This window comes from Chaetodon trifascialis, chromosome 20 (assembly GCF_039877785.1).
Source record: "Chaetodon trifascialis isolate fChaTrf1 chromosome 20, fChaTrf1.hap1, whole genome shotgun sequence".
Lineage (NCBI taxonomy): Eukaryota > Metazoa > Chordata > Actinopteri > Chaetodontiformes > Chaetodontidae > Chaetodon > Chaetodon trifascialis.
In genome coordinates, this window is record NC_092075.1 from 22908182 (window position 1) to 22932652 (window position 24471).

At 45.1% G+C, this 24471-nt stretch overlaps 1 protein-coding gene across 7 annotated transcripts in view; it reads left to right on the forward strand.

The window, feature by feature from the left end:
* The window catches only part of dcc (DCC netrin 1 receptor), a 427309-nt gene that overhangs the window by 296523 nt on the left and 106315 nt on the right, over positions 1 to 24471 (forward strand). For all 7 annotated transcript variants that reach the window (XM_070989802.1, XM_070989803.1, XM_070989805.1 and 4 more), the window contains exons 23-24: positions 19627 to 19789; positions 24079 to 24302. In XM_070989802.1, the coding sequence (XP_070845903.1) occupies positions 19627 to 19789; positions 24079 to 24302 (387 nt within the window). The remainder of the gene's footprint in view (positions 1 to 19626; positions 19790 to 24078; positions 24303 to 24471) is intronic.

Sequence of the window (24471 nt, forward strand, 5' to 3'; positions counted from 1 at the left end):
GATTTCAATGGAGTCAGTGACGTGGAATGAGATCGGGAGCTTGGTGAACTTGCTTGTTGGACTCGCTGGCTTGTTATATTAATTTAGCGTATTCAGCCTCCCAGGTATGTTATGTTTATGCTATTGTATAGCTAATTGTCTGTTAATGTTTTACGTTAACATACCAGACACCTAATCAGCCAGATGTGTCTGTTGGATGTCTGTTCTTGTTTTTTTGTGAAATAAAATTCTAAATAAATTTCTAAATAAATTGAACTGAGTGCAGAGTGAGATTTTGGCGACGGCAGCGAGGGGGGGCTCTGATCTAATGAATGACACATAAATTTGCGACCGACACATTACTAATTCCTCTACCTGTTCCACTGTTCTAAAAAATACCAGGATAGTGCCCACCAAGTTGCACACTGTCCTGGTAATTTATTATTAATTTAATTTATTATTTATGATTTATTATTGGGGCAGCACAGTGGCGCAGCAGGGAGTGCACGTGCCTCACAGCAAGAAGGTCGCTGGTTCGATCCCCGGGTCGGGCAGGGCCTTTCTGTGTGAAGCTTGCATGTTCTTCCCGTGCATGCGTGGGTTCTCTCCAGACACTCCTCCCACAGACCAAAAACATGCTCATTAGGTTAATTGGTGACTCTAAAATTGTCCTTGGGTGTGAATGTGAGCATGAATGGTTGTCTGTCTATATGTTGCCCTGCGATCAGCTGGTGACCAGTTCAGGGTGTACCCCGCCTCTCACCCTGTTGACAGCTGGGATAGGCTCCAGCCGCAACCCCGAAAGGGATAGTCGGGTATAGACAATGGATGATGGATGGATGGATTTTTTATTAATTTTGTTTATTAGTATTCACAAATACAAGGTGCAGGTGTGAGCGTGTTAACGGGTTGAAATGCGTGTGTCTCATGCCCAATGCATGAGACTTGAGAGCCCTAGGCTTTGCTCTTCATGACGCATTTTTTGACTGATGCTCCGGAGTGACTTACAGTCCGGAAAATATGGTATATCAGCATGCAAACTGTGCTACACTCTGACTTCCAGCCTGCTCAGATATTGTCAGTAGATCAAAATTATAGACCAGATAAGATCCCCTAAGTACTGCAGAAACAGTGAGCGTACAGACGTACAGAGCTGTGACCTAATGGAAATAGTCCAAGGTAGATCTCTGTAGATATTTTTTCAAGTGAGAGGAAGCTCTGTGACATAAAGGTTGACACAGTGTTAAAGATGAAATACAGTGGAGCTGATGAATGAGACTTCGCCCTTGCCGACCCACCATAAAGCCAGAGGAGGACAGAGGTCAGAGGACAGATTTATGATTGCCTACAGCATCCGCAGCCACAACACTGACAAAAGTGTCAGATACATACACACACACACACACACACACACACACACACACACACACACACACACTGCTCAAATGTCCTCCACTGAAACACACTGCGAGCTACAGACCCAGGCCTTTGACCTCTCTGTGGAGGAGGAGTAATAGCTTTTCTTTAAGCCAAAATGAGAGAAGACACTTATGGTTATGACTATGATGTGTAAAATTAGTCACCAAAATTTTCATTTTACTTTTAACAGTAGTTTCAGTATTATTGATAGGGTGGGCATTTAAAATAAAAATAGTATTTGATATTCACTAGGAACTATCTAATCACCCCCCCATCCCCTCACATGCACATGCACACGCACACACACACACACACACACACACACACACACACACACACACAGAATGAGAGTGCTTTGCTCTCATATGACTGTATAGTTGTTGTAGGCATGTGATATGCTTACAGCTAGCTTTACCTGTCTTACCATAAGTGGGAGTGCAGTTGTTTATTTGGACTAATTTAACCTGGCTCATAGCCAGAGTGGAGAGTGGAGCTAGTAACTTGAGCAGAGACATCTGATGAAGGACATTAGCAACAGGTTTTCGTGGCATTCTTTAACAGGAATTTTACATCCTCTGCGAACAGTGAACATATGGCCTTCTAACACTTTTAGACTGCAACCTGAAGTTATCTGAACACTTTTACACTAATTATTGTAACTCACTCCTTGAAGCGTGAACTTTAGGGTCATTACACACACGAGAGATCTGCTTTCCACACTGCTTCCCACACAGGTTACTCAAAGAGGTTAAAAACAAGGGAAAATCTATCAGTCACATTTCCAATTACGTTTTTCCAATTATGTTTTTCAGAATTTAATGACAATTCAAAAAATCAAAAATCAGTTCATTTCAATTCAGTGTTGTTTATATAGCGCCAAATTACAACAGAAGTTGCCTCAAGACACTTTCTATATAGAGCTGGTATAGACCATATTCTTTATCTACAGAGGCCGAACAATTCCTTCATTAGCAAGCACTTGGCGACAGTGGTGAGAAAAAACTTCTTTTTAATAGGCAGAAACCTCAGGCTGAACCAGGCTCTGGGTGGGCGGCCATCTGTTTCGAGTGGTTGGGTTAGGGAGAGAGAGAGAGAGAGAGAGAGAGACAGGGAGAGACAGAGAGAGAGACTTTTTGACTTTTAAAAACAACTTTTATTTACACTATTTTAAAAGAAAGGTCAATCCACAAACATCACAAAGCAGACACACACACACACACACACACACACACACACAAACATATGTCAGTACAAACCCAACAAACCCTCACACCACCGAAAACAACCACAACACACCCACAATGATACACTAAAAATTAAGGACCAGTATGCCATCCTCACCCACTGAACACAAAACCTGCCTGGCCCCCCACAGAGTCCTGAAGGAGTCCAGGTTGCCAGTCAGGGCATAAAAAGCATGCTCCACCCTCAAACGAACTTCCACCAACCCCTTTAAACACCGGACCACATCAGTCCAGCCCTGACCAGCAAGCTGGTTCTTCCTGGTCTTCCAGATTGCCAATTTAGCTGTTCCAAACAGAAAATTGACCAGAACCACAATACCTCTATTTTTGATTGTGTATTTGAGCCCAATAACAAACAATGGGAATGAGAACTCCTCCCCCAAATCCTCTACCCAACCTCTCAATGCCTTTAGGGGTCCAGTCTGAACCAACAACCTCACCCCATCTCGACTCCCTGACCCCACTCAGGCTGCGAATGTTCAGCACCTTCACACAGCTGTAGTAAAGGTGCTTCTTCCCACAGGTGTTGAAAGCACCCAGCACCGGCATGGCCAAGGAGAGAAGCCACCCACTCTCCTCTTGCCTCTCAGCAGCAGGACTGACGTTCAGTGAGGGGAACTCGTACACACTGTCCTCTGTCCATCGGTCAGCAAACACACAGTTCGTGGCAAAAGTTCTTAGTGGCGTGGACAGTGCCTGCCAGACTTCTTCCACCATCTTGGTCAGCACTCTGGAGGACTGGATGCCAGTAATTCCCCCAAGGCTGTTCAGTGACACTTTTGCGAGATGGCCAAGTTTAACAATACCACCCTCAATGAATTTCCTCCTCAAGGTAGCTGAGGAAAAGGCGGCGACATTGAGAAAGGCGTTATGAAACAGTGGTTCTTCGAAGAGCCACATTCCAGGCCTAGGATCAAGAGTCTGTGTGATCTTAAGAGTCTGCCAGGCCTCCACCACTGATCTATTGAAAGGTGTCAGTCCCGTCAGGTCAACCTCTGGCAGTCTCAACAGAAAGAGGTGTTTATCCAATCCAAGATGCCCAGCCTTCCTAAGGAGCAGCCGAGCGGGAGCCAACCAACAGTAACCACAGCCATACAGCAACCTCCGTGCCGTCTGCAATCTGAAGGCTGCAGTTCTTGCCTGAATGTCCACCAGTCCATGCCCCCCCTCTATGACAGGGAGGTACAGAACCGACGCGTTCAGCCAGTGCTGACCAGACCAGAAGAAGTTCACCAACAGTTGTTGCACCTCCCTCACAAAGTCTGGAGGTGGCACCAGAACAAGCAGCCTATACCACAGGGCATTGATGATCAGTATTCTCCCCCTGTAGGACAGATAAGGTAGCAACCATTTCCATTGAGACAACCTGGCCTCTACCTTCTCTAGCACTCCCACCCAGTTCTGTTTTTGAAAGTCCTCATTTCCCAAATGCACTCCAAGTATTTTAATTCCATTTTTACCCCAACAAAGGTTCCCTGGAAGACCAGGAGTACTCCCCAAGCTCCACTGACCTGCCAGACATGCCTCACTTTTGTCCCAATTAATTCTAGCTGACAAAGCTTTCCCATACAGTTTCAAACTGTCCTCTAAAACCTGTACATCTCCCTGGTCTCTGACAATCACAGTAACATCGTCAGCGTAGGTCGATAGAACAAGAGGAGGGCCTGGAGCCAGCTCAGGCAGAGCAAGACCCTTCAGGCCACCTCTTAGCCTACAAAGAAGTGGCTCTATAGCAAGGCTGTAAAGCAGCCCTGAAAAAGGGCAGCCCTGCCTAATACCTCTCTTAACTGGCACAGGACAGCTTAAACCTCCCCCTACCTTTACTACACACCAAGCATCAATATACAATACTTTAACCCAGGACAGGAAAACCTCCCCAACCCCAAAAGCCTGCAAAGATGAAAAAAGAAAAGAATGATCAACACGATCAAATGCCTTCTCTTGGTCAATAGAGATAAAACCGACATTAACATTATATAATTTACAAATATCAAAAACGTCTCTCATTAAAAACAGGTTATCCAACATAGATCTACCAGGAACACAGTAGGACTAATCCGGACCAATCAACAGTTCTGTGAAATCTTTCAACCTATTCGCTAAAACTTCAGATAAAATTTTGTAGTCAGTGCATAAAATGGCCACCGGCCTCCAGTTTTTCAGAAGGGTTAAATCCCCTTTCTTAGGCAGTAGAGAGAGCACTGCACGCCTACAGGAGGCTGGAAGTAGTTCTTTTTAAAGCACTCATTAAAAACATCAAGAATGTCCTGCCCCAAAATACTCCAAAAGTGCTTAAAGAAGTCTGCAGGTATGCCGTCCATTCCTGGAGCCTTGCCCGACGCCATCTGAAACACGGCAGCAGTCAGCTCAGCCAGAGTTATATCTGCGTTCAGTGTCTCTTGATCTTCTGAGCTCAGCTGAGGAAGCCCCTGTAAAAGTTCTGTGGTAGACAGATCACAGACCTCGGCCCTGAACAAGTCCGTGTAGAAGTCCACTGCATGTTGTCTCATCTCGGTCGGGTCTGCTGTCACCCTCCCATCAGGAAGACGAAGACACACCATTTGCTTTTTCTTTACAGCAGATTCCTCCAAGTTAAAAAAGAAAGCTGTATGTGCATCCATATCCTGGATCCTGGTAAACCTAGCTCTAACTAAGTCTCCCTTGGCTTTCTCATGCAGAAAACCACTAAGTTCTTGCTTTTTGGCATTTAAAAGATCACAGTTTTGATGATCTGCTTGTGAGACATTTTCCGGGTCACTTATCTCCTCCTCTAACTTCTTCACTGCCCTCCTGATGTTAACAATGAGTTTACATGCATATTGTTGACAGAACACCCTAATCTGAGCTTTCCCCACCTCCCACCACTGATTAAGGGAAGTAAAATCACCTTTCCTAGACCTCCAATATGCCCAAAACAGTTGAAAATTATCACAAAAAATTTGATCCTGCAACATCTTAACACTAAAATGCCAAAAAGATTTTGGTTTTCCCGTAGGACATAAAATCAGTTCCATTAAAACCAGGTGATGGTCTGTAAAGCCAACAGGGAGGATCTGACAATTACCAACTCTAGCATCACACCAGCTAGATAAATAAAACCTGTCTAATCTAGCTGCACTAACTCTGCCATCTGATATCTTAACCCATGTGTACTGTCTGACTGCAGGATGCTTCATCCTCCACACATCAGTTAGATTAGAACTCTTTAGAACCTGAGATAAAACTGAGGCTGACTGAGGATGTGGCTCCTGCCCAGTCCTATCCAGGGAGAAACCAGTGCAGCAGTTCCAGTTTCCGCCTAACACAACACACTCTCTGGAATCAGTGCTGCTTAATTTTTAAAAAGTTGCTCAATTTAAAAAGTTGCTCACGGTCAGAGCCTTGATTGGAAGCATAAACATTTATGAAGATAAAAGTAAATTCCTCAATTTCAGCCTTCACCATAAGGACTTTCCCATTCACCATCTCCATACTGGATAAGATGTTAACATTAAGATTTGGAGAAAATAAAATTGCAACTCCTGCTCTTAAATTTGTCCCATGGCTAAGAACATACTGTCCTTCCCACCATAAGCCCCAGTCTATTTCATTTACAGTATCACTGTGTGTTTCTTGAAGAAAGGTTAGATCTAATCTTTTCTGTTCTATCACCTCTTTGGTTAAAGCCCTTTTCTGTGCATCTCTTTCCCCATTTATATTTAAAGAGGCGACCCTTAACCCCTGCATATGAGTGGAGGAGAGACAGACCAGTAGACAGAGCAGAAAGAGACAGAAAGGAAGAAACACCCAGTGTTGCCTGAACATGATACTTTTATTTGGATTTTTTCATTTTTCCATTTAACTGTTGGGACCCTCTCATTCTTTTCCTGAGACTAGTGACATGTTTTTTAAGACGGTACCTTTTTTTGCCCTACAGCACATCTGTACCCACAACTTTTTGCAGGGTTGTGGCCGACCGAATAAACTTCTCAATATCAGGAAAATACTCACATTTCACATTAACTTTCTTCCCAAAAGTATCATCCAGAAACCCATTAATCTTCTCCAGAGAGTATAAATCTACATCCTGAGAGGCAGCACCTGCTACAGAAACCCCATCAGAATCTGATTCACACTCCATGTCACTCATATCCTGACAGCCATCAGCCTCCAGCATCTGCTGCTCTGCTCCATCCGCTACACTGACCTTCCTCCCATCAGACTCCTGCACAGCCAAACACTCCACATCCTGCTGTGACCCCCCCATATCATCCTCACTCCTTCCTGGCCTAAGTGCAGGTTCAACCTCCACTTCCCCAGCTGATTTATCATTATCCACAGAACCACTACACCCTGCAGCCCCACAAACAGCACCATCAACACCAGCAGCCTCTGCCGCCTCAGACCCAGAACCACTGGACTCAGCAGCTTCAGCCTGTGTCTGCTGCTCACAGCTCTCCTCTTCTACACCTGCAGGGGCAGCTGCAACGCTGCCCGTTAACTCTCCCCCATTCCAGCCCCAGACAGCTCTCCAGCACTGCTCGTCCCCTGGTTATCAGCCCCAAATTCAATTCAATTCAATTCAATTCAATTCAATTCAATTCAATTCAATTCAATTCAATTCAATTCAATATTCCTTTATTTGTTCCTCGAGGGGAAATTCCGAATTTCACAGCAGCATCAATAACAGAATAGAATATTAAAAGACAAAGTGCATGCAGTTAACACAAAGTATATACAAAAGGGTGTACTGGCAATAGTATTTACAAACCTAAAATATTGCACAGTTTACAGAAAAAAAAATTGCACAGATTACAGGCTTTTATGTACTGAAATATTGCACAGATTATTGCCCAGGTTATTGCACAGATTGTTTTTCAAAAAAAATTGTTCAGTTCAGTTATTGCACAGAATGTTATGCAGATTATTGTACCTCCTACTTAAAGCACTTTCTATTGTAAAGTCTGATGGCTGCAGGAAGGAAAGACCTGCGATACCGCTCCTTCACACACTTTTGATGTAGTATCCTGTCACTGATGGAGCTCCTCAGTGCAGTGAGTGTGTGTTGGAGGGGGTGGGAGTCATTGTCTGTCATGGAGGACAGCTTGGCTGTCATCCTCCTTTCCCCCACCTCCTCCACCTGTTCCAGAGGACATCCCAGGACAGAGCTGGCCTTTCTGATGAGTTTGTCCAGCCTCTTCCTGTCAGCTGCTGTGATGCTGTTCCCCCAGCAGACTACACCATAGAAGAAGGCAGAGGCCACAACAGAGTCATAGAAGGTCTTCAGGAGTGCCCCCTGCACCCCAAAAGACCTCAGCCTCCTGAGCAGATAGAGTCTGCTCTGTCCTTTTTTATAAAGTGCAGTGGTGTTATGAGTCCAGTCCAGTTTGTTGTTCAGATGAACACCCAGGTACTTATAAGATGTAACCATCTCAATGTCCCTTCCCTGGATGTTCACTGGTGATGGGGGAGAGCGCAGGCGGCAGCGGCGGAAGTCCACAACCAACTCCTTGGTTTTATCTGCATTGATCAGCAGGTGGTTCTGCTGACACCAGTCCACAAAATCCTGAATAAGTCCTCTGTATGACCTATCGTCCCCATCTGTGATGAGGCCGACAATGGCAGAGTCATCAGAGAACTTCTGCAGGTGGCAGGTGGGTGACAGGTGGGAAAAGTCTGCTGTATAAAGGGTGAAGAGGAACGGTGCCAGCACCGTTCCCTGGGGGGCCCCCACACTGCAGAGGACAGTCCCTGACCCACAGTCCCGTGTCCTCACATACTGAGGGCGGTTGGAGAGGTAATCCACTATCCAGCATGTGAGGTGTTGGTCTACTCCTGAAAGCCCCAGCTTGTTCCTCAGGATGGCTGGTCTGATGGTGTTGAAAGCACTGCTGAGGTCCAGGAAAAGGACCCGAACAGAGCTCCCCGGCAGCTCCAGGTGAGACAGGGCTCGATGGAGGAGGAAGATGAGGGCATCGTCCACTCCGATGCCAGGCTGGTATGCGAACTGCAGCGGGTCCATGGACGAGCTCACCAGGGGGTGCAGGTGGGTAAGGACCAGCCGCTCCAAGGCTTTCATGAGGTGTGATGTTAGTGCCACCGGCCTGTAGCAGCTAGGGTCCTTAGGATGTGGAGTATTTGGCACAGGTACCACGCAGGATGTCTTCCAGAGTCGCGGAACCCTTCCCAGCCTCAGACTCAGGTTGAACAAATGTCCAATGATCCCGCTCAGCTGATCAGAGCAGGATCTGAGGAGTCTGGGACTGAGGCCATCTGGTCCTGCAGCCTTCCTGGTCTTTAACCTCCTCAGCTGATTTCTCACCTGGAGAGGTGTGAGAGACAAGTTGGAGCAGGGGGGCTGAGTGTCTTGTGAAGTGGCTGGGGGGCTGGGAAGAACAGTGGGGGGTGGCGTTGGAGGTGGTGAGCTGAATACTGCGGGGGGGGGGTACTTGGGCAGAGTGCTGGCAGAACAAAGGAGGGCTGCTGCAGGGCTGGTACAGCTGGGGGAGGGGCAGATGCTTCCTCAAACCTGCAGAAGTAGGTGTTCAGCTCATCTGCCCACTTTGAATCCCCGGCTGCCTGGGAGTTTGGCTTCTGGTGGCCTGAAATGGTTTTCAGGCCTCTCCAGACTCCTCCGGTGTTGTTCTCCTGCAGCTGTTCCTCCATTCTCCTCCTGTATTTGTCCTTCCCCTCCCTGATTTTCCTTCTGAGCTCCCTCTGAACAGTTTTCAGCTCCTCTTTGCTTCCTGACTTGAAGGCCCTCTTCTTGTCCTTTAGAAGAGCCTTAATGTCAGGATTAATCCAGGGTTTGTTGTTGGAGTGACACCATACAGTCCTGGTGGGTACAGTGTTCTCCACACAAAAGTTTATGTAGTCCGTGATGCTGTCTGTCAAACTGTCGATGTCCTCCTCATGAGAGTCGCTGAATATATCCCACACGGTTGTCTCGAAGCAGTCCTTCAGAGCCTCCTCAGCCTCGTCAGACCACCTCTTCACTGTGCGGGACACAGCTGGTTGCCTGTTGACAAGGGGCTTGTAGACAGGCAGGAGATGAACCAGGTTGTGATCAGCTCTTCCCAGAGGAGGGAGGAGTGATGATTCGTATGCCTCCTTGGTGTTGGCATAGAATAAGTCCAGTGTTTTATTGTCTCTGGTGGCACATGTGACATACTGGATGAATTTGGGCAGAGTGGAGGACAGAGAGGCATGATTAAAATCCCCAGAGATCAGTAAGAGGGCCTGTGGTTTCTGGGTCTGCAGCCTGCTGATCACGGTGTTGATGACGTCACAGGCTGCGTCGGTGTTAGCAGAGGGGGGAATATACACAGCCACCACTATGGCGTGTGAGAACTCCCGTGGCAGATAATATGGCCTCAGACTAACAGCCAACAGTTCAATGTCTGGGCAGCAGTGCTGCTTCTTGATAGTGATGTACCTGGAGTTACACCATCTATCGTTCACAAACACTGCCAGCCCTCCTCCTTTCCTCTTACCGCTCTTCTCTGTCCGGTCCGCTCGAACGAGTGAAAATCCATCCAGCGCCACCGTCGCGTCCGTGTGCTGCATTCCCAGCCAAGTCTCCGTGAAAAGTGGCAAACTGCAACGCCGGTAGTCCTGTCGCGTCAGCGCTGCCAGCTCGTCCATCTTGTTGGGGAGAGATCTTACGTTCCCCATGATGACGGACGGGAGAGTCAGTCTGTAAGCCCTCCCCCTCGACGTTTAATCCCTGCGCGGCACCCCCGCATCCTCCTCCTTAACTCGCGGGGGACATCAGGTCGCTCCTCCGGCCACACAGCTGTGTTACGCAGGGCCAGCAGCTGATCCCTACTGTAAACAATGGGAGCCATTGTCTCTCGCGGACCCACCGACGCGGAGAAAGTGTACGGGTTGTAAAAAGTGATTACGAAGTAGCGCCAGAGTCACCGTGTTTAATGTCTCTGATGCGCCAGATTTTAACAAACACGTAGAATAAAAAGAATAAAAGAAGACACACAAGAAAGCAGAAAAAGATAAGAAAAAACTCTTAAAGTCTAGCGAGCTGCTGTAAAGGGCTGCCGCTCGTACGGCGCCGGAAGTACTACAGTACTTCAGTACAGTAATCCAGCCCCGCCGCCGCAGCAGGCCCCGCCCCTGCACACTGCCTGTGCAGGCAAGCGATGCGCTTGTGGCCCACATCTCCACACTCAAAACACTTCATGTTCCCGGAGTTTGCATACACCATGTAGAAGCCATCCTCATGCTTAACACAGAAAGAAACATCCAGTGTTTGAGTCGGCGAGGTCAAAAACATGAACACCTGTCTCCGCAGAGACTGAACATGCTTCAGCTTGGTGTCCTTACAGCCCAAACTCACCGCGCGGAACCCACTCGCAAACCTCCCGAAGTGCTTCAGCTCAGTCTCCAGCACCTCGTTCAACTCAACTCAACTCAAACTTTATTTATAGAGCACATTTAAAACAACTGGGGTTGACCAAAGTGATGTACAGAGTAAAAGGATAAAATATAAAATGACCCAAACAATACAGCAATTACAATAAATAAAACAATAGTAAAAACATAAAAACAATGCAGCAAAATAGGATAAAATAAAATAGAATTAAAATTAAATAAAAATTAAAATTTTGCCAGGAGTCCACTTAGACTTGATTAAAAGCCAGGGAGAAAAGGTGTGTTTTTAGGGAGGATTTAAAAACCTCAATTGATCCCGCGGAGCGGATGTACCAGGGCAGGTTGTTCCAGAGCCTAGGGGCTGCCGCCACAAAGGCTCGGTCACCTTTAGTTTTTAGCCTCATTTTTGGGGTGGCCAGTAGCAGCTGATTTGAGGATCTCAAAGTTCTGGCAGGGGGGTGGATACAGAGGAGCTCAGTCAGGTACTCGGGAGCTAGGCCATTGAGAGCTTTAAAAACAAACAATAGAATTTTAAAATCAATTCTGAAAGCAACCGGGAGCCAGTGCAGCCTTGGGGGACCCCAGTGGAGAGAGGGGCTGACGATGAGGTGAATTCACCTAGCTGCACAGAAAAACTCCGATCAGTCAGGTAGGACTGGAACCATGAGAGAGCAGAGCCTGTAATACCCACCCACTGCTCCAGTCATGCTAAGAGGATCCCATGATCCACAGTATCAAAAGCGGCCGTCAAATCAAGGAGCACTAACATAGCAGGTTTTCCTGAGTCAACAGTTCCCATTAGATCATTAAAAACTCTCAGCAGTGCTGTCTCAGTGCTATGACATGGTTTAAAGCCAGACTGAAACTTCTCATAGATATCATTGGCCACCAGGAATAATTGGATCTGAATAAAAACCACTTTCTCTAAAAGTTTGGACAAAAATGGCAGTTTAGAGATTGGCCTGAAGTTCGACAGCACAGATGGGTCCAGGTTTTTCTTTTTGATAAGAGGCTGCATGTTTGAGAGCAGCTGGAACACATCCGGCGCTAAGGCAGGAATTAATAAATAAAAGAACAACAGAGCCCACCGTACTGAATACCTCTTTAAAAAGACGAGAGGGAATGCTGTCTGAGGGACAGTTCGTAGGTCGCAAATGCTTAACAACATTGGCCAGTGAAGGGAGGGATACAGGTTCAAACTGATCAAAAACAGCATGTAAAGGAGGAATGGTGAGATCAGAGCTAGGGCCTGCAGAAGAGAAGGCAGATGGCCTAAGAGCAGATATTTTTTCAATAAAAAATTTGAGAAAACTCTCAGAGAGGGTGAGTGAGGGGACTACTGGAGAGTTGTCACAAGGATTTACAAGGGAGTTAAAAACATTAAAAAGAACCTGGGGCTTGTGACTATTACAAGAGACAAGGTTGGAAAAATATTCCATTTTAGCAGCTTTAACAGCACTCTGGTAGGCAAACAGGCTTTCACAAAGAGCTTCTTTAGAGACATGGAGCTTATCTTTTTTCCACTTTCTCTCAGCGCGCCGGCATGAGCGCCTGAGAGCACGTGTGGAGTCGTTAAGCCATGGTTCTGAGAATGCTTTTGTGCGCCTTAATCTAAAAGGTGCAACAGAATCAAGGATATCTGCGCAAGTTGAATTAAAATTGCTTAAAAGTTCTTCAGCGTTGAAAGCGTAATTGTCATCCAGAATGCTAAGTATATCACCAGAAATGATATAGTCGTTAAACATGACTGAAAACTGCGAAGCAGTTTGAGGGTTAATTGTGCGGAGACGACGCGTAGAAGCACGGGTCTTAGCCCGAAAGCAAGGGACTGAAACAGTGAAAAGCACTGGCAGATGATCAGAGATACACGCCAATTCACAAATTTCAGTTACACACACAGGTAAGTCATATGATCAAATCTAAAATGTGCCCTTTCTCGTGAGTCGGGTCTTTAACACATTGAACAAGATTAAACGATTCAATGAGGTTTAAGAAATCATTGACCAGTGGTCTTGATTCACAGCAGACATGAATATTGAAGTCTCCAGAAATTAAAAAGTGGTCATATCTCACAGTGGCACCTGACAGAAAGTCTGCAAAGTCACGCATGAAGTCCTTATTGAATTTTGGAGGCTGATAAACAACCGCAAACATAATGGAGAAAGAGGAGGGTTGAAGCTCAAAAGTTTGCAGTTCAAAGCTGGAGTAGGTAACAGATGGGATAGGACGGCACTGAAAACTGGATTTGAACACTGAGGCCAGACCGCCACCTCTGCCGGTGCTCCGAGGGGAGCTGAGGAATAGACAGCCGGGAGGAAGGAGCTCAGAAAGTGGTGTGCACTCACCATCCCGAAGCCAAGTTTCTGTCAGGAGCATAAAGTCCAAATCCCGTGAGGTGAAGAAGTCATTCAATAAAAACGTTTTGTTTACTAGTGACCTAGTATTTAGTAAAGCCATGCGAAGATTGAGCTCCTCAGTAGCCGATGACGCAGCACGTTTCAGCGGCCGAAGGAGCTCAGGTGTAACGTGTAAATGCGGGCCCGGAGCTGGCAGCACCGGCGTGGAACCTCCACGGCCAGGTTAGAGGGAGTAGCAGGAAACTTCACTGGGGCCGGGCACAGGTTGGGCAGCGTCAGGAAGCTGCCGATCAGAGGAGTCAATCCCGTCAGCGGAGGCAGCAGCTCGGGGAGGATAGGACGGATCCAGCAGCCCCTCATGTGCAGCGAGCGCTTCACCGCAGGGAGATGGCATCCGACATGGAGGAGACGAGGATCAGATCCTCCAGAGGAGGCCGCCGGGTAGGCCTTGAATCTCACGATCACACCACCTCGTTTTCCGCGTCTTCTGAAGTGCTTTTTCCGAGGAGGAGCGAAGGGGAGACGGAGCAGGTACGCAGGGATATCAGCAAGCACAGGTGGGAGACTAGTGTGTTGCTTTCCCAGTCCGGACTTGGACAGTAATAGCGACTCACTGAGAGCTTTAATGTTAAAAAGAGCCTGGCGATTATAGACAATCAAAGTGGAGACATTTTGGCAAAATACACAAAGCAGTATGGTAACTGCGAACAATATGCAGAGCAGACGAGGGAGACGAGGCTGACGGCTTGCCACCACAGGCGCCATCTTCGTTGGGAATAAACGGGGGGCAGGGCCGTGCAGAATGTAACATGGAATCACAACATACCATATCATTGTCCACACCTCATATATCTGTTAGAGGCCAGTGCAAAGCAAAATTAGTCTCTGTTTTACCTGATGGGGGACATTGAACAGCTTCTATTGAGGGGGTTAGTGAGGAGGCTGCTGCTGCTATGACATTTCATACCTTTTCAAAAATTGTACTGTATAGCCACAAATTTAATCCATTCATAATCTGCCCTTATTATTCCTAGTGCTAAATTAATAAAGCAAAAAATAATTAAATGATATAGAAACCATGTGTTTACATATTTTTGTGCTTTTATTCAGTTTGACTATCGACTTTGACAGCAAGGTTCTAAAAGTTATATAATTTGTATGCATATTATATTTAATTTGTGTGTAAATGTTATAAACAAACAAGTACTGATATGTTTAAATGAGAGGCTGAGAAAATCAAAATTCAAATAATTCTATTATTGTTGTATTTATACTGTAATAGTCCAAAATTATGTGAATATGCATATTGCAAAGTTTTAGTAAAATAACAGTCTATGCCTCATTGCCTCTAGAAACATAGGAAAAAACAGCTTGACAGTAAAATAAAACATAATATCTCTCTAATGCACTTTGCCCATGACAAGAGAAACATACAGAAACAAACAAACAAAAAAGCCTCACACACGCTGTGTGTGCTTAACTAGTGGCTATAACTTGTGAGAGGTGTGTGTTTGCAGAGTTGGACGACACAGAGGATGCTCATTGCTCACTTCACGTCAGTCATCTTTCAACAACACACCGTGCACAAACGAATACGCTGCAAAACCTATTCACCGGACCAGATATTTACTGCCACGGGTCTTCTTCGGTTTCACGAGACTAGCAGTGGCCGTCTCCAGCAGCTTAGCAATTAGCAGCAGGGCATGTCTGGGCATGTCAGGGCAGCGACAGCAGAGTGAGGGCACGTTGTAGATCATGTGACCGACCAAGGTAGATCTAAATTATTATTATTATGTTTTATTTATTATTATTTTGGGCCACACAGACGGACTTACACACACACACACACACACACACACACAAATCACTTTGACAAAAGGGCACTTTGAGCATCAAGGGTAAAGGGGCAGGTGCTCCAGCACCCTCCGCTCCCCCCTCTGCATGTGCTAGACGGGGGGACTCCGGACACGGTGACCCGGACAGAATAACGCCAGCGGGGACACTTGTATAAATTCATTGTTCAGTATCAGTCTGCTCTGTATGAGCTGGGAAACAAACTGCTCTGCTTTCATGACCACAACCACCGCTTTGTTCATACGTGAAGCATACGCGATATTCCCATGCCCCACCTGTTCTCCTACTGCCAGCAGCACCTGCTCCACCGTAGTGTCAGCCTGACACACCACACCATGCCTCATGGACAGGGACAGCGTCTCAGAGGACGCCATCCCCCCCGAGAAACAGGACCAAACAGCAAAACAAACAACTACTAATAAACAACAGTAAACACAACTACAAAGTCTAAACAATTATGAAATACTCACCATTAAGGGGCTTTCACATGATAAGAAATTTGCTCTTCGCTCACCGCCAGGTAGGGCGCAGAGGCACTGAGCGGAGCTCAGGTATACGTCACCAAGTGCGAGCGATTCACCGTTGCTAGGCAACGCAAGTACTTCCTTTCACTCCGGAAAGCTAATTGTTGTTTGTAAATTATTACACACAGAGGCCGTTTCTCAATATGCGCTCTTCTCTGTACTTGTGTTCTTGTGTACTTGAGAAACATCATCACTCTGAGTCCAAGTACTGTTCCAATTCTCAAGTCCGCATCTCGACAAGTACACTCAAATACCCGCATGTGTTCTTGCCCCTCCCACTTTATCGAGTATGCATCGGATGGTGACTTGTGCGGACTTGGGGCAACCACGTATCCCAGAATGCATTTCGTCGCAACAATGCCGGAGGAGAGGACTCACAACTATAAGTTACAAGTTTGGAAATACTGCTGTTTTAATTTATGTGAGAAAGTGGATATTAAAACTTAAAATCTGAGGTCGATTCATCATGATAGCGCGTAGTTTAAAATTTGCTCTAAAGTTTTCGGAGATGTGTCGTCCTGCTAACGTCATCAAGTACGCTGCTGTCCCAATTGCAGAATGACGGTCCTGCGTCCTCCCGTCCTAGAGAGACTGTACTCCCAAGTCGAACTTGCTAAGTCTGAACTGCCAAGTTCGTAAGTCCGAACTTGGCGTACTTGGTATTGAGAAACGGCCAATGTAACTGAGTTTGTCGCAAAAGAGGGCCCTTGCAGTAGCGTAGTAGTAGTAGTAGTCGCTATTCCAGGCAGACGCAGTAGTCACTGTGTCTGCCTGGAATAGCGAACGTACACAAACAGCTAAGCTAACGTTAACATTGTATTTAGCTTAACGGTTGTTCGTAAACGCTGCCTATAGCTGTTATCTCATTGGTTGCGCTTTGAAAGGTCAGTGGCAAATGAGGTCAAAGTTCAAGTAATTTGAACTTTGAGCGCAGCGGTAAGCGGCAGATCCGAGCGGTGCGCTACGCCGAGGGTAGCGGTGCCCCTTAGTCGGGCGCCAGCGCTCTCTCCATAGGAAAACAATGGGACAGCCGGCGCAAAGCGTTTTTACCGCTGATCACACACATATGTGTGTGTGTGTGTGTGTGTGTGTGTGTGTGTGTGTGTGTGTGTGTGTGTGTGTGTGTGTGTGTATGTATATATATACACATATATGTGTGTGTGTGTGTATGTGCGTGTGTGTGTGTGTACAGTATAATGTACACACACACAAACACACGCACGCACACACACACACACACACACACACACACACACACACACACACATATATATATATATATACGGCTGACAGGAAGAGGCTGGAAAAACTCATCAGGAAGGCCAGCTCTGTCCTGGGATGCCCTCTGGAACAGGTGGATAGGATAGGATAGGAGTAGGATAGTGATAGGATGCTACATTCAAAGTGTGTGAAGGAGCGGTATCACAGGTCCTTCCTGCAGCCATCAGACTGTACAACAGAAACTGCTCCAAGTAGTCGCTACAATAATATGTATAATAATCTGTGCAATAACCTGTGAAACAATATGTGCAATAACCTGTGCAATAATCTGTGTACATACATACATTCCTACATACATACATACATACATACATACATACATACATACATACCAATTAATTGGTTAAAGCAAAGTTATTTATTTTAAAGGTAAGGAAAATGATATTTACAAACACAAAACCTGAGGCAACTCTAAAGGAAATGGGCCTGCGAATGCTGATAAATCAAAAAACAATCAAAACCAAAAGGACTCTCTGAAACTACACTAATTAACAAGAAACAATCCAAAAACAAAACCATCCATCCATCCATTATCTATACCGCCTATCCCTTTCGGGGTTGCGGGGGGCTGGAGCCTATCCCAGCTACAATGGGCGAGAGGCGGGGTACACCCTGAACCGGTCGCCAGCCGATTGCAGGGCCACATGCAAAGACAGACAAACATTCACACTCACACCTACGGACAATTTAGAGTCATCAATTAATCTAATGAGCATGTTTTTGGTCTGTGGGAGGAAGCCGGAGTACCCGGAGAGAACCCACGCATGCACGGGAAGAACATGCAAACTTCACACAGAAAGGCCCCGCCTGACCCGGGGATCGAACTGGCAACCTTCTTGCTGTGAGGCACCCGCACTACCTGCTGCGCCACCGTGCAGCCCCCAAAAACAAAACCCTCTCTGCTTAACTGAAATTTAACATAAAGAGCAAATCAGCACCCCTTCTTCTTAATGTGTGCTAAACAAAATTCTCCACTACCTCTGTGTAACTAGGAGGGGAGAGACTAGGGAGAGATAGATGGTGATGCATCACTCAAATGCATTTTTCTTAATCTTTCTTCCTTCCATCTCCTCCCCCTCTCCACTCTTCCGGGCACCATTCTGCCATTTATATTTCTCTTTTCCCTGTCTTTCACCCCCCTTCACTCTCCCCTTCCCCTCTCTCTTTCTTTTGCACACACTCTTTAACACACTTCTTCCTCCTCTCCATCCTCTCCTTTGTCTCTCTCTCTCTCTCTCTCTCTCTCTCTCTCTCTCTCTCTCTCTCTGCCTCTGCTCCAAGGTTGAGTTAATGAATGACACAGTGTGTCATCAATTCCCCTTTCTCCCTTAACATCTGTCATATACTCACTCACTCTCAGACTCACACACACACAAACACCGTGTATTGATTAGGGCAGCAGACGCTTTGTGATGTCAGTCGAGTGAAAGCACTTTGAGCTTTATTCTGCTGGCTTTTATTTTGGAGCTTTGTCATTTGATATTTAAATTCCAAAACAGTATTTTTTTTTTACTTTACATATTAGATTAAATATAAGATTAGATTAAACTTTATTGTCATCATCAGAGTGCAGCATAGAGACAATGAAATGCAGTCATATGGTTTATTTATAGCGATTACAAGACTTACAGTTTTTGCCTGTTGCTTGAACACTTTTTGTAAAACTTGGCTCACTTGTCAAAACTCTACACACAAGCAAATAAGACACAACACTGGGAAATAAAGCATTCACATCTATGTCAACCTTAAACTCTGCTATCAAAGCCTAACAATCCTTTGTCAAAATGTCACTCTGATGACAAAATGATACATACTTGAATCATACAAATACACTTTCAGATTAGCAGCAACAAGGAGCATTAGCCAACTATTGCTTAGCTGAGGCCTATTTGTGGCTGGCTAGTTGGTGTTCAGTTTTGTAAGTTAGTATTTTCAGGGGTGTGCCTAAGTATTTCCAATTACTCAATGTGTTTTGTATTTTGAATGGATGTGTTTTCCCAATGGTACCCTGAGATTTCAATTATGAACGAAATGTTTCATGTATGAAATTGTGTGTGTGAATAGTGTGTTGCATAAAGGAGTAAGTGTGTTGCAGAATTGCAACTAAAGTGCAAAGCAGCACTTTTGTTTAGGGTATGGTTACACTGTGTTAAAGGTATAGTAACTTAAACTCTTGTTACTTTGGTCTAAGCATGTGCAAAAACTGTAACTGAAGTCTTACGTCAGAATGTCATAGTAATAAATAAGCTTTCAAAATATTGTGATTTATGATCAAATTAAAACTTCATGTAAAAATTAAATTAAAATATAAATTGATGAATAGATTTTAGTATATCTTAAGCGTAACACTGCAACCACAACTTAAACTTTATAATGAAAAGTTAAATGGGTTCTTAAATTGAATTTGAATTTTGTTCAAACATGAAAACTGGGTAAAAAAAAAAAAAATTACTTTTACTGCTTGAGTTTTTTCCATACATAAAATTACAGTTCAATGAAATGATTTCATTTTACAGCCCAGAGACGTTCATGATCCTTAAACCCTTAATTCACAATGTTTTATATTTTCTTACCTCCACTTCTCTTTTATATCTATTTCAGAATCTCCCGTTGGTCAGATGCATCCACCTCATGGGAGCGCCACGCCTCAAAAGAATAGTAACCTCCTGGTTATCATTGTGGTTTCCGTTGGAGCCGTCACTGTGGTTGTAGTCGTCATTGTGGCGCTCATCTGCACCCGGCATTCCTCCACTCAGCAGAGAAAGTAAGGCATTTCATTCAGCTTTGTCATGGCAGTAAACAGCTGTTAGGATAACAAGGCAGATGGTTAATAATCTGCCGTGTTTTGTCTTTTTAATTGAAATTCAGAAATGCGTTCCTACTGACTGACACAGGTGAGAAAATTTCTACCAAATCAAAAAGGACCCATAACTATCCTGCCTAGGATAGACCTGACTTTTATGGCATAATCACATACAATTCACTTTCTTTTTAAATCCCATTCATCTGGTTTCAGTTGTTTTGTAATCCAAATCAGGTTTCAGTATTATTTCATAGTAGTTTGTCGAACTCACTTTTAGTTTATAATAAAGTTCATGATTTTTTTTGTTTTTTGTCATTGTTATTTTCCTTTTTACATTAGTTTTAAACTGTGGGATATCAGTCCTACTTGATTTAGCGAACCTATGCTTACACTGGTAACAGCAAATGCAGATAAGCACTACAGCAAACACTCATGACTCCACAATCAGGAAACCCATGTCAAATCAGGAAACCCATGTCGCACCGACATACTCTGACGTTCGGAACAGAGACAAACTAGCCTGTCCGAGCTAAATTATCTAAAATTGGTACACTTCATCAAGTTGCAAAGGATATCTCGTTTTGGATAACATTGCACGAGTAAAGGAATCAACTGAGAGGCCTGCTGTTTTCTCAACATTTCTGAGAAAATCCAATGTTTTGCTGCTAGCATCTGCTAGCATTAGCATAGCCAGCAAGCCACCATGCCCACACTGGATGCTGCCGACTCACCTGGAAAGGTGGAACAATTGTTAAACAAGGCATACAAAAAGATCGCTGACCTTCTTGAGGACATTGAACAGATGTTGGACGAGCTGCAGAGGAAGGATTCCCTGATGACCATCATCAGGTCCCATCTCCCGACATTGACCAACTGGCTGGAAACATCACGGACTAGTGAGCCCGCACCACAGAACACCACCTCTGTAGTCGGGCACACAGTTCTCTGGGAACTGTCCTCCTCCTGTCTACGATCCGCCTGCTCCACTCCAAACAAGGAGAGCCCCTGGATCGAAGTGGTCGTCACAGCCACAGACATCATGCTTCTGTTAACAGACACCTCAGCTTTCCCTCCACTCACAGCTAGCTGCCCTCCAGCAGAATCCCAGGTAGAAGGCAGAGGGAGAGCTGCGGCCAATGATACCTGGCCCCCTCTCAAACTCCAAAACCTCTTCGACTGGCTGTCACAGGCTTGTGAACGTGTACTGTAAGCAGGCTTTGCGATACCACCTCCAGCGGGCAGCTGCTGGCGCGTTCCCCTGTCTACTTGGCCTGAAAGCCCAGTCTCTTCCCAGCCAGTGCCAGGTGATGTGGAGTTGGAGCCCTGGCTGCCCCTGCCCGGCCCCTGGAGCTGCCCATTGAGCACCCCCCAGCTCCGGAATCCTAGGCCACTTGCTTGGCCCACCTGCCCCCCCGTCCACTGTTCAGCTCAACGACACTCATTGTGGGGGGGGCAGCATCATCCGCAATGTCTGTTTCTTCAACACCAGCACATGGTGTTTTCCCGAAGCCAATGTGGCCATCATCATGGACAAACTCACTGAACTGCTCTAGTCCATGCCATCCTCCATCACCAGGATTATCGTTCAAACGACACACCTGGCTCCAGCACACCTGCACATCACACAACCTGGATTTTATTGACAATTTCAACCTTTTCTGGAATCGCTCTTCCTTTTATCACCATGACAGACTTCATCTGAGTACACTAGGCAGCTCGGTTTTAGCAGGTAACATTCACCACGTGGTTCAATCACACCCACGTGATTGACTACCTGTACGTCACAGACACAGAAGTACTGCACAGCACCATCCACACCATCCCAACCATTGTATCCTACAGATCGCACAAACCCAGGACTGTTTTTAGACCATGCACACACACTGTGCATGCACGACACACCAAATCTCTATGATGAGTGCACGTTCAGCATGAACATCAACGTGGTGATGCTGAACGTGCGCTCTCTTTTAAACAAGACTTTTTTTAATGAATGATGTGATTTTAGATAATAATTAGGGACTGTCTTCTTTTAACCGAGACATGGCTTGGCACTGATGCACCTGTTGTTCTCACCGAGGCTTCATCACCAAATTTTAATTTTTTATTTTCTACTAGAGGGGGTAGAAGAGGAGACTGAACTTCTTCAATCACAAATAATGCAGTGACCTTTAATGGAGTGTCTTTTAACAGTCACACATCATTTGAGCACCATGCTTTTGTTTTTAGCAGCCTTCCGATTCTCTGCATTACTGTACATAGACCATCCCATCACTCTAGCTCTTTTATCAGTGAATTCTCTGAACTTTTATCAATCATTCACACCTCTGATTGATGATTTTAATCTACATGTTGATGACACCTCGGATCCAAGTATGGGGAAATGTAAAATATGGGAGTGGTAACAGTATATAGTGTTTTCAAATTTTCACCATGGCACAGAGGAAATACCAATATTGCCCTAAAACCCACACCCCCATGGAAAAACAGCATTGAAATACATAAACTGAAAAGACATTGCAGAATTATCTACTTTTCTTCTTGTAACTGTTTAGTTTATTTATTTTTAGTGTTTTACTCTGATCTTATGCTTTTTTTTTTTTTTTTCCAAATTCCAGTGTTTCCTCAGAGGGGTCCTCCACACTGAGAGCTGTGTCTGGTCTGCTGCTGGGGGTGCTGTCCTCAGGTCCCCTCGGTCCGGCTGGTCGTGGGGCTCCCCACCTTGGTGTAGGGGTCCGCCTGTCTGTCGGAGTCGGGGGGGCCCGGGTGTCGGCGCCCAGTGTGGTCATAATCTGTGATGACTCCTCTCAGTGTGGATGGCCCCAAAGGTGGCATTTTCCTCGACCATCAGTGCCTTACCATGTCTCGCATGCGTGAGTATGTGTATGCCAGTGTGTGTGTGTGTGTGTGTGTGTGTGTGTGTGTGTGTGTGTGTGTGTGTGTGTGTGTGTGTTTTTGTTTGTGTATGTGTGTAGTTGAGTGTGTGTATATGTACATACGGAGGGTGGGAGGGATGGGTTTTCTCTGTTTTTCTGTTTTCCTTTATAAAGTAATGTAAAGCACTTTGTGTTACATTTTTTTTATGTATGAGAAGTGCTATGTAAATAAAGTTTGATTTGATATGATTTTTGATACCAACAACAAAAACTACTATTTAGAGAGGCAAATACAGAATGTAAATACACTGAATGGCTGTTACAAAGTAATGCAGACCATAAATAGTATCAGAAATAAGGCTTGATTTTCAATATCTTCAGTCTGTTTAAGTCTTTGATATTTTAAAATCAGGTTTGTGATGTTTCAGGTGGTATTTTTTCATAATCCAGTTCATTTTAATGCAGTCGGTATTATGTTATAATCCAGTTCATGTTGTTTCGTTTGGTATTATTTTCTAATCTAGTTCGACAGGTTTAACTTAATCTCAACCAATTTAATGTTATCCTATAATCCAGTGATAAAATTCAGTCAAAATAACTTTAATCCACTCCAAAAGTTTTCAGTTGGTATAACTGTACTTTATAATCTAGTTAACTCCACATGGTGGAGGACACGCCACCAGTGCCCACAGCGGGGCACAGCGGGATTCGAACCGGGGACCTTCTAGCTGTGAGGCGACAGTGTTACCACTTGTGCCACCGTGCTACCCATGGTCTCATGATGTGAAAATGTGAACAGCATGATGAAGAGGACTGTTCAAATACCAATTCTAATTGAACCAGGAAATGTATTGGTCAATTCATGGATCAAACACCTGTTGTGAATTTTGCCATTCAGCTCCTTGTCACAGAACAGCAAGTTGTGCAAAAAATACTGAAACATTGAGCAGCTGGACATGTGTATTCAAAGGTTTAGAGAAGGTCAAATTAAGTTCACCTGTAAAGGTTATGGTGCATTTTAAGTTCATCCTCAAATTTCACCCGAAAGCCAAAAATCCCTAACTTTTTGTGAGTAGTGTATGATGCTTGTGCATTTCTGTTATGGTGTGTTATTGTTTTTGCTGGGATTTAGATGGTTGCATAGGGACATGACTCTTAAAACTTATAGCAGTCTGCCCTTCCTTACCCGACCTTATCATGTACAGTGCTGTGAAAAAGTAATCGCCCCCAGGAAAAATTAAGTGGCTAACTATCATATGTGTCACTGTGTTGTCCACTAACATCAGTCTCTCAGTCTGTTCTTCTTTACATGTCTCCTTTCCTTACCACCTGCCCACTGATATCCACACTGTGTGTTTCTGGTCCTCTGTGCAGGAAGAGAGCGAGCCACAGTGCCAGTAAGAGAAAGGGCAGCCAGAAGGACCTGCGACCTCCTGACCTATGGATACATCACGAGGAGATGGAGATGAAGAACATGGAGAAAGCTCCCAGTGTTGCCCCGTCTGGACACGATTCGCCCACCCAGTCCTGCCAGGACCTCCCCCAGGTCACACACAGCCAGTCAGAGAGCCAAATGGGCAGCAAGAGCAGCCACTCAGGTACAGGATAGAAGCCGATTCAGTCATTTATTTGTCCACTCATTCAAATAACAAATGAGTAGACAAATAAATGTAATGTAATAAATATTTAAATGGATATGACAAAAATTAACCATTTAACCATTTATGTCTCTTAACTTAAAAAAAAAACAACAAAGAAACAAAAAAA